The 11,263-nt window shown below is 49.0% G+C and overlaps 1 protein-coding gene across 3 annotated transcripts; it reads right to left on the bottom strand.

Annotated features, from left to right (window-relative positions):
• Positions 1-383: 383 nt before the first annotated feature.
• Positions 384-6,347, bottom strand: LOC138614598 (cyclin-K-like). 3 transcript variants are annotated; one of them, XM_069688131.1, is made up of 10 exons: positions 6,068-6,347; positions 5,720-5,801; positions 5,415-5,546; positions 5,181-5,286; positions 4,750-4,807; positions 4,435-4,601; positions 4,189-4,361; positions 4,079-4,109; positions 3,894-3,965; positions 384-2,495 (listed from the first exon to the last, which is right to left on the bottom strand). In XM_069688131.1, exons 1-10 carry the CDS (start codon positions 6,265-6,267, stop codon positions 2,050-2,052), a joined length of 1,467 nt encoding a protein of 488 aa, XP_069544232.1. In that variant the 5' UTR covers positions 6,268-6,347; the 3' UTR covers positions 384-2,049. The 3 variants fall into 3 exon arrangements, with proteins under 3 accessions (XP_069544232.1, XP_069544233.1, XP_069544234.1); XM_069688132.1 differs by having other exon boundaries at positions 5,720-5,892; positions 5,989-6,159; XM_069688133.1 differs by having other exon boundaries at positions 5,720-5,892; positions 5,999-6,159.
• Positions 6,348-11,263: the final 4,916 nt, after the last annotated feature.

Genomic DNA, 11,263 nt, shown 5'->3' with positions numbered 1-11,263 from the left:
GGATGGAGCTGTTCACGCTACATGTTCTGCACAGACATGATGGCAGTCAAGAAGTTGATCTTTCCAAATGAGACTTTTGGCCACATTTACAATGAGGCACCATTTTTTTTAAACAAAACTCTGATGTAGTTTTCGATTTTGCAAGTGCATTATGTCATCATGTGTCCTTTTTTTTTACTTGTTTAATTAAAGGCTCTTAAGAAAATAAGGGGAAAATGGTTGACATTAGTATTATTATTATTAGTAGTATGAATTAGGGAGGCAGTAATGAGACAGCACGAGTTATTTTAGCCAAATCATTACTCAGGCATTTGCATTTATATGTATTTAAGTCACCAGCACAGACCGCACTGGTGACTATTCAAGAATGAAAGGACAAAATATATTTAAAACAAATATTTAAATGAGAAAAATACACCAAGAAAATGCAGTTTTGCTCAGTTTTTGCATATATGAGTTGATAAAGTATACACATGGCGATGAAGGACAGGGTAATAATTATAAGATTAGTTCCAGCCTCATGCTGGCGGTATTAAAGGGGCAACGCTACCATCTAGAGGCTGAAATGTGAAGCTTTTTTATACTGAAACTGTACTCCGTGTGTTCCTGTAAACTTAATGAACAGTTACCATTACTGAATGCTGTTTACAGACTTTTATTTGTTTTTGATCCCTTCTATGAAGGTCAAATTAAAATCTTGACTCTTTGTTGAGGTAATTTCAGCCGTCTGTGAAGTGGGCGTGTCCTGTAGCTGCTGAGCTTCTTCTCTCAGTGGGTCCGTAAGCTTGTCTATTTAAGCCATCTTTGATTTTAGGCTTGTGTGTTTGTTTCAGCTTTGTCTCAGGTCATCGTAGCAGAACTGTCAATCTGCTGCCACAAAATGTAATTTAACTATATTTCAACGAATCTCAAGGCTGAAAAGTAGCTTCATATGTTAACACCCTTTATGTCTTCGGGTCGTTTGTTTGTCCCTCTGTCCCGTTCTTGTGAACACGATATCTCAAAAATAATATGATGGAATTTATTCAAATTTGGCAAAAGATCAACTCGGGACCAAGGATGAACGGATTCGATTATTGGGGGCAAAGGTCAAAGTTGAAGGTCACTATGACCTCACGTGTCTTTCACGTGTTCATGTGAACGCAATATCTCAAAAACGCCTCGAGGAAAGTTCTTCAAACTTGGCAAAAACATGCACTTGGTACCAAAGATAAACTGATGACATGTTGGGGCTCAAAGGTCTGGGTGATATTTCAGAAACACCTAGAGAGAATTTATTAAAGTCTTTGACTTAGCAATGAACTGATTAGAGTTTGGTGGTCAACGGTGTCTTTCCCGTTGCTGTGAACTTGATATCTGCAGAATGCATCGAGGGAACCTCATTAGATCTGGCAGGAAGCACTGAATAGATTTTGGTGATTAAGGGTCATCACTGAACTGGTGACATTGCCTCGGGGTGTCCATGTAGAAACTGTGCTGATTGTTTAGGTCTTCAGGGTTGAAGTTATGTGTTAACCGTCTACGTTTTAGAATTTATAGCTTCTCTGCAGCAACATCGACCTGTTTTTGGAGAGACGACAACCTGAGCGTTTAGCAGAAGATCCAACCTCCAGGTGGTAGTTCGGTTGGTCGGTACCAACTCTGTTGTGATTCATGAGGCGACATATTAAAGTCAAAAAGCTTCAGCTGGATGCAGTTATATGAACAGTTTCATGAACATCATTTATTTTCACCCTCCGTCCTCCTCCGGCTGCTGACTGCAGGAGGAGCGTGTTCGGGTCGAGACCAGCGACGGGACCGGCTGAGAGTCCAACAACAGAAAAGAGCTGAAGGAAAACAGGGATTTTAAAATCCTTCGTGTAACATTGCGAAGTCACATAAAATATTTGTGAACTTTTCAGAATTGGCACAAATGATCTTCTCCGTGTCGTCGGGCTGTAAACTAGAAGGTGAAAACGTTCAGAGCGGTGAAGCTGGCCGCTGTGGTGAATCTACATCAGTCCGAACACGTTTAAATATTTCAAGAGAACTTCTCTGTCGTCATGGTGACTATCTCATCCATGTAGCCTGATTGATCCCGCTGATGGGGGGCATCCCGGGGGGCAGCAGAGGGGGCAGCTGACTGTGTCCAGAGGTGGACGGTGGTGCGTACCCGCTGTTCAAGCTAGGTGCCATCCCCATGACGGAGGGGGGCGGAGCCGCCAGCAGGTAGCTGTAGGCTGAGAGCGGTGGGGTGTGGTAGGACATGGTGCCGGGGGGGTAGTGGTGGTAGCCCAGAGGTGGGGCGCAGGCCGGAGGTAGCGCGGTGTAACAGGAGCCCTCTGTCGTCATCATGGACTGAAGCTGCTGGTAGCCGTCGCAGGACATCAGGGAGCTGGAGGTGGAGACATCCAGGGTAGGGGGAGGAAGGGGAGGGGGGCAGTGGGGGAGAGGTGGGGCGGCTGGTGTAGAGGGGAGATCTGGGGCGGGGGGGCAGGACGGAGGGGCGCTATGATCTGTGGGAGAGAAGAAATATGGAGTTAGATCAATCAGCAGCCAGCAGTGATGTCACAACCAGCAGTGATGTCATCAACCAGCAGTGATGTCATCGTTGGTTTGTGAACGTTATGAATCCTCCAGTTCAGATTTTGTCCGTCACCATCTTTGCTAGTTCGGAGCGGTTTGGAGCAGGAAGTGACCATATTTGGACGAGCTGGAGGAGGAGCCAGCGGTGGATCTGAATGATCTGATCGGAAACCTGACGATACTACGTCCCGCCCACCGATAGCTGTAACCTGACTGCACCACAGGCCTGTCAATCAAACAGACACGCCCCCAAAAACAGGTCTTCTTGAATCTTCTTTTCTAATGAATGAGGGATTATTTTCAGATGGACCTCCAGAAAACTAAGAAGAAGGAGTGACTTTAGCTAACAACACCGAGATAACTGATGGACACATTTTATTCACTTTGGATTTGATGAGAGAAGTTGAATGGGAGTCTATGGAGCCGGAGGCTTTTTGGAGCCGACCTCTAGTGGCACTCGCTGGTATTGCAGCTGAAGGCACTTCTGGATCAGAACCACTTTACAGACCTGAAGCTACGAACTCTTTTAAATAGAGTGTCTGAGTTAGAGTTAGAGTGTTGATCAGATTTGAGTCTGTCTGGAACGGTTCGGCTGCTTCACGACATCTTGGAGTGAAACGGAGACTTGAAACGAGCTGCTGCTCGCCGGCTAATCTGATGAGATCAGAGTGAGACGAGGCTTTGAGCTGATGTCATGTGAGAGTCCCCATCTGTAATTAGCGGAGTCATGAACATGGCTGGTCTGAATGTCTCACGGGCGACTGTTGTCTTTGAATTTGTTTAAACTAGCTGAAAACATACACTTAACACCAACTGATGAGATTTTGGGGGGTGAAGGTCAAAGGTCAAGGCCACTGTCCCCTCACATTGATGCTCCCGTGCTTGTGAAAGTGATATTTCAGAAACATCCTGGAGGTTCACTTTGGCTCAGCAATGAACTGATTTGATTTTGGAGGTCAAAGGTCACTGTGATCTCATGTCTTTCCCGGGTTTTTTTTAAGGCAAAACTTCAAGAACGCCTCGAGGGAACTTTGGCATAAAGGTTCATTTGGATGCAAGGATGATTTTTTTGGAAATCAAAAGGTCAAAGGTCAAGGACCTCCCTTCCCTCCTTATCCGCCCATTCCATTCTCGTGAACAGAGTTTCTCAGGAATCTCTTCAAATTTAGCACAAAACATTCACTTTGACTCAAGAACGAACTGATAACATTTTGGTGGTCAAAGGTCAAAGGTCACTGTAAGTTCACATCCCATTTCCCATCGTGAATGTTGTCTCCAACATGTCCTGTCCTGTCGCTCTGATTGGTCGAAGGACAGAAGACACCGACCTGGGTTGATGGCGACCGGGGGAGGGGGGGGCGGCGGTGGAGGAGGCGGAGGAGCTTCTAGATTTGGCAGCTCTGCAGAATAAAAAAATACAAAACAGAGAAGAAAAACGATGTAAAACAAGCGTTTATGGATTAAACGCTGAACTGTGAGTGCTGCGCTGTGATTGGTGGACAGATTTACTCACTGCTGGCCCTGCTGTCGTCTCTGGGAGACGGCTGGAAAAGAATATCAACCCAAGTCAGAAATCCAACCGAACACACGCCGATACAACCTGAAACACCCGAGTACTCTCACCTGAGCCGGTCGGGGAGGTCGGGGGCTGCTCGGAGGGGAGGCCTTCCTGGCAGGCGGGGGGGCGGCGGGGAAGAGGATGGACGGCGGTGGAGGGATGTCCCCGATCCCGAAACCGTGGTCAGACAGCTGCTGCTTGGCCTGCGAGTACAGATCCAGGATCTGGTGGCAGATGTCTGAGGTGGAGGAGAGCGGCGGAGATGAGAGGAGCTCCGGGACGCCGAGTTAGAAGCAGAGTTTATATTTTACCTTCCAACACCTCCACCGGCACGTCGTGGACAAACTGCTCCCACCAGCGCCGGGTCGACTGCCTGGTCCAGTCCTGGATGTCAAACTTACAGAGACGCCCGGCCAGGTACATGACGGACACCGCGATGATCTGTGGCTCCCACTGCAGGGCCACCAGCGTACACAGGCTGGAGGGGGGGGGGGGGGGTTAACTCTATATCTATCAAGTGGTAATACAACATTTTTAAGGGTAAATTACAGTTTTTCTTCTACGTCACTGGAGCGATTAGTTCCTCTGGACCGTGTTTCAGACAGAAAGCAGGTTTGTGAGCTCACCTGTCGTTCACAAAGGTCCAGGCCATCTGAACCAGCTTCTGGACCTTGTTCTTGTCTCCTGAAACACAGCGGGACATCCAAACACTTTCTTTAGTTTGAAAATGTTCTTGTAAATGGAACTAAAGGGATGTTTTCAGGAAAGCCGTCTCTGGTCTCGACCGTTGGTTTAACGTTCAGATTTCAGTGAAGTCGGACTGAGTTTGTTTCCTTACTGCTCGTGCTCGCAGCACAAACCTGCTCGCATGCAAACTTTGCTGTGACATCACCGCAGAGGTCGTGTAAACACATATTCCCTTTTCTCTGATTACCATTCAAAAGTACACCTGTTCATCCTGCAGTCACACCTGACTGTAGATTTACTCTGTTGCTCTATTCTCTGCCCACCACATCTACTTCCTGTCCCTCCTCTGTGACTCCTCCTACCGACGTACCTTTGAGCTGTTTGGCGTAGCGCAGCAGGAACTGGTAGGGATGGTCCACCTGCAGGTCGAACTTGATGGTCTGCAGCAGGATGCGCTCCAAAACCATCACCTCCTCCTGCGGGGGAGAAGATTCTTCCATCAGCAAACGGCCTCAGACTTAATGTGAAAGAGCTGCTGAGCTGTGCAGGTCAGCGCGTCCTGACGCGTGCGTCGGTGAACGCAGCCATGTTCAGGTTCTCAGACCTTGGGATCGTCGCCGAACTGTGCGAACTGGACGTCGTTGAGCAGGCTGCGAGCCGTCTTGATGATGTCTTTGCACTTCTTTGGCGTTTCCTCCACTTTGCCTGCGAGGAAAAGGCAGCATCCTGCAGTCACCTGCAGGAACGGACGGCACGTCAGGAAACACAACGTCCTCCGGTAGATTACGGTGGAGAAAGGAACGGACGGACTCTAATTCATTTAATCCAGAGTTGAAGCTTCAGTAATAGTGTTGTAGTTCTGCTCGTCCTCCTCCGGTAATTAAAAGCATCCAATATTCACATACTTACATATCTGGAGAACTGTTTGAAGGAGTGGAACATGTAGAAGCGATGGAAGTAAACGATGCCCGTCGCCAGCGTGCCGTAGTGCCTGAAGCCAGGCAGGTTAAAGAGGCCGACCGGTAAACACAAGACGCTGCTCTCTGATTCAACTCAGACAGGACTGCATGCATTACTAGGAGCTGGAAACACCTTATTATTATCAGTAATAGTATTATGATGAATTATACATGATCAGAGGTCTGGAGGTAGACCTCAGTCACATGGAGCATCCAGACCTCAGGTCACCTGTTTGGTTCTCCAGGTCTCTGGGAGCATCCCGTCAGCTCAGCTGCTACTAGTCCCACAGAAGGATACAGTCCGAGCCGTGTGCCCACATCGAAGATGAACCGAGCACCCTCTCTGCGGTACCGGGCCTCGGTGGCAGGGTCCATCCCCTCCGCCTGGGAGGGGGTGTGGGCCAGGTCCTGTTTGTCCCAGTACCAGCAGGGTTTGATGTGGTCCAGGGAGGCCGGGTCCCTCCTATCACAGTATGAGAGGGATCTCAAGACGTCCATGGTGGACCGGTCCCGATGGCCCCCCGCTGGCTGCAGGGCTCGAGGTGTCCGGTGAAGGTTGTTGATGAACAGAAGAGGATTTATCCCGATCAGGCAGAGAAGAGATGAGCTGCTGTCACACCTCCCGCACAGCTGTTCAACCCGACCGGAGTCACAGCGACACTGAAACTAACACATGTTCAACAGTCAAACCCACCGAGGCCAAACAGCGGCGGTAAAGACCCAGAGCTGCAGATGTTCACTCCATCCGACACAAAGAGCCAGCACTGCGCTGAAAACACGCTCCTGACTGACACGTCTGTCGGCCAATCACTGCCGCTCGAGCGTTACCATTTATGGTCGACTTTCCGATTTCTAAAAGTAAGCGTCCAATTACCATCTGCGGGGGGCGGGGCATTCACGCTTCTGCCGCGTACACCAGTCGCTGTCAGCCTCCTGGAGCGTGTCGTCCAACAGCCAATCAGAAAGCCAGAAAGACTGCATGCTGCTTGTGGGCGTCGGTCACGGCTGGGCCAATCGCACGCGCGACTCTGTCAAGGTAGGTTTCAGTGCAGGACCGGAGGAGCTGCTGCCGCTTCGGGAGGTACGACGCAGCGGAGACGACGTAACGGTTCGGTTTACCGGCGTTCTGACTCGGTGTGGATGACTGTTGTTCTGTGTGGCACGTGGAGGTGGTTGTGTTTCAGCCGGCGGAGCCCCGGTGGCCCGGTGGCCCGGTCGGTCCGGCTGTCAGGCTGATCCCTCATCACCTGACAGCTTAGCAGCTAACAGCTAGCGTGTGTGTGTGTGTGTGTGTGTGTGTGTGTGTGTGTGTGTGTGTGTGTGTGTGTGTGTGTGTGTGTGTGTGTTTGCGCGTGCGTCTGTGTGTGTGCGTGTGTGTGCGTGCGTGTGTGTCTGTGTGTGTTTGCGCGTGCGTGTGTGTGTGTGTGTGTGTTTGCGCGCGCGTGTGTGTGCGTGTGCGTGTGTGTGTGTGTGTCTGTGTGTGTGTGTGTGTGTGTGTGTGCGCGTGTGCGTGTGCGTCTGTGTGTTTGTCTGTGTGCGTGTGTGTGTTTGTCTGTGTGTGTGTGTGTGTGTGTGTCTGTGTGTGTTTGCGCGTGCGTCTGTGTGTGTGTGTGTGCGTGTGTGTGCGTGCGTGTGTGTCTGTGTGTGTTTGCGCGTGCGTGTGTGTGTGTGTGTGTGTGTGTCTGTGTGTGTTTGCGCGCGCGTGTGTGTGCGTGTGAGTGTGTGTGTGTGTGTCTGTGTGTGTGTGTGTGTGTGTGTGTGTGTGTGTCTGTCTGTGTGTGTGTGTGTGTGTGTGTGTGTGTGTGTGTGTGTGTGTGTGTCTGTGTGTGTGTGTGTCTGTGTGTGTCTGTGTCTGTGTGTGTCTGTGTGTGTGTGTGTCTGTGTGTGTGTGTGTGTGTGTGTGTGTGTCTGTGTGTGTGTGTGTGTGTGTGTGTGTCTGTCTGTGTGTGTGTGTGTCTGTGTGTGTGTGTGTCTGTGTGTGTGTGTGTGTGTGTGTGTGTGTCTGTGTGTGTGTGTGTGTGTGTGTGTGTCTGTCTGTGTGTGTGTGTGTGTGTCTGTCTGTGTGTCTGTGTGTGTGTGTGTCTGTGTGTGTCTGTGTGTGTGTGTGTGTGTGTGTGTGTGTGTGTGTGTGTGTATCACTCCCTCCCTGTAACACTTCCTGGCTACTTCAAGTACAGATGGTGCTCTGTGTTGCGTTCACTGACACGTAGCTACATGCTGGATTCATTTAGGGTTGGTGACTAACCAGGAGGCTACCAGCCTGCTAGCCCAGGGCCAGGTGGGCAGTCCCAACCTGAAACTCACTTCACTGACTGAGTTCAGGAACACATGCTGCTGGTCAACACCTCCGACCTCCAGCTGAGAGAACAGGAACAGCACAGTGTTCCTAATAAAGTGGTTTCTGATCAATGATCATCAGTAATGTGGATGTGATGGTTCAAACAACACCTACGACAACACCTACAACAACACCTACAACAACACAACAACACCTACAACAACACCTACAACAACACACCACAACAACACCTACCACAACACCTACAACAACCCCAACGACAACACCTACTACAACCCCTACGACAACACCGACAACAACACCGACAACAACACCAACAACAACACCAACGACAACGCCGACAACAACACCAACTACAACACCTACAACAACACCTACAACAACACCCACTACAACACCTACAACACCACAACACCAACAACAACACCTACAACAACACCTACAACAACACCAACAACAACACCAACGACAACGCCGACAACAACACCAACTACAACACCTACAACAACACCTACAACAACGCCGACTACAACACCGACCACAACACCTACTACAACACCACGACAACACCTACAACAACACCTACCAACACCTACAACAACGCCAACAACAACCCGACAACAACACCCACGACAACACCTACAACAACACCAACACCTACAACACCGACAACAACAACTACAACACCAACACCACTACAACACCAACAACGACAACACAACACCTACAACAACACCTACAACAACACCTACAACAACACCTACAACAACACCTACGACAACACCTACAACAACACCAACCACAACACCTACAACAACACCTACAACAACACCTACAACAACTACAACAACACCTACTACAACACCTACAACAACACCTACAACAACACCCGACAACACCTACACAACACCTACAACAACACCTACAACAACACCTACAACAACACCAACTACAACACCGACCACAACACCTACAACCAACACCTACACAACACCTACAACAACACCGACCACAACACCTACAACAACACCGACAAACACCTACAACAACACCTACGACAACACCTACACACGACAACACCTACTACAACACCTACAACAACACCTATAACAACGCCGACAACAACACCTACTACAACCCCCACTACAACACCTACTACAACACCGACACCTACAACAACCCCAACCACCTACAACAACACCTACAACAACACCCAACAACACCACAACACCTACAACAACACCGACCACAACACCTACAACAACACCACGACAACACCTACAACAACACCAACCCTACAACACCTACAACAATAACACCTACACACCTACACCTACAACACAACACCAACTACAACACCTACAACAACACCTACACCGACTACAACACCTACAACAACACCTACAACAACACCAACGACACAACACCCTACAACAACACCTACAACAACACCTACACAACACCTACAACAACACCACAACAACACCTACAACAGGTACAACACCCACAACACCTACAACAACACCTACACAACACCTACAACAACGACAACACAACACCACAACACCAACTACAACACCTACAACAACAACCAACTACAACACCTACAACAACACCTACACAACACCACCAACACCTACAACAACCAACCAACACCTACAACAACACCACCGACAACACAACAACACCGACAACAACACCTACACAACACCTACACAACACCGACAACAACACCAACTACAACACCGACCACAACACCTACAACAACACCTACAACAACGCCGACGACAACGCCGACCACAACACCTACTACAACCCCTACGACAACACCTACAACAACCCCCACGACAACACCTACAACAACACCTACAACAACACCTACGACAACACCTACAACAACACCCACGACAACACCTACGACAACACCCTACAACAACCCCACCTACAACAACACCACCGACAACAACACCTACAACAACACCTACACACACAACAACCCAACAACAACACCGACCACAACACCTACTACAACACCAACCACAACACCTACAACACCTACAACAACACCTACAACAGGTACAACACCTACAACAGGTACAACACCTACAACAACACCAACAACTACAACACCTACAACAGGTACAACACCTACAACACCTACAACACCTACAACAACACCAACGACAACACCTACAACAACACCTACAACAACACCTACAACACCGACACAACACCTACAACACCTACAACACCTACAACAACCCCCACGACAACAACAACAACACCAACACAACACCTACAACAACACCCACAACAACAACAACACCAACAACACCACCGACCACAACAACTACAACACCCACACAACACCTACTACAACACCTACTACAACACCTACAACAACACGAACAACAACGCCGACAACAACACCAACTACAACACTGACCACAACACCAACTACAACACCGACCACAACACCTACAACAACGATGACCACAACACCGACAACAACACCAACGACAACACCTACAACAACACCACCTACAACACCTACAACAACGCCGACAACAACACCGACCACAACACCTACTACAACCCCCACGACAACACCTACAACAACACCGACAACAACACCTACTACAACACCTACGACAACACCTACAACAACACCTACAACACCTATCACAACCCCTACGACAACACCTACGACAACACCCACGACAACACCTACAACAACACCGACGACAACACCTACAACAACACCTACAACAACACCAACAACACCACAACACAACAAACACCGACAACAACACCTACTAACAACAAACACCAACTACAACACCCAACAACAACAACCTACAACAACACCTACAACAACACCCACGACAACACCTACGACAACACCTACAACAACACCCACAACAACACCTACCACAACACCTACAACAACACCAACAACAACACCTACAACAACACCGACTACAACACCTACGACAACACCCACCACAACCCCCACAACAACACCAACAACAACACCAACTGCAACACCTACAACGCCGACAACAACTCCGACTACAACACCTACTACAACACCACAACACCAACACCACAACAACACCTACAACAACAACAACACAACACCTACAACAACACCCACCACAACACCTACGACAACACCAACAACAACGACAACGC

Source organism: Brachyistius frenatus, unplaced genomic scaffold (genome assembly GCF_029030835.1).
Source record: "Brachyistius frenatus isolate BFR_SWC_R1_liver_20210118 unplaced genomic scaffold, ASM2903083v1 Contig_531, whole genome shotgun sequence".
Classification (NCBI taxonomy): domain Eukaryota; kingdom Metazoa; phylum Chordata; class Actinopteri; family Embiotocidae; genus Brachyistius; species Brachyistius frenatus.
The sequence above is the reverse complement of the archived record's forward strand: the minus strand, read 5'-3'. Positions and strand labels throughout refer to the sequence as shown.

Coding starts and splice junctions, on each gene's coding strand:
- LOC138614598 (XM_069688131.1), bottom strand. CDS start 6,267: ATGGACGTCTTGAGATCCCTCTCATACTGTGATAGGAGGGACCCGGCC. Junction 5,547..5,719: donor TCAAACAGTTCTCCAGATAT/GTAAGTATGTGA, acceptor CCGTTCCTGCAG/GTGACTGCAGGATGCTGCCT. Junction 5,287..5,414: donor AGTTCGGCGACGATCCCAAG/GTCTGAGAACCT, acceptor TCTCCCCCGCAG/GAGGAGGTGATGGTTTTGGA.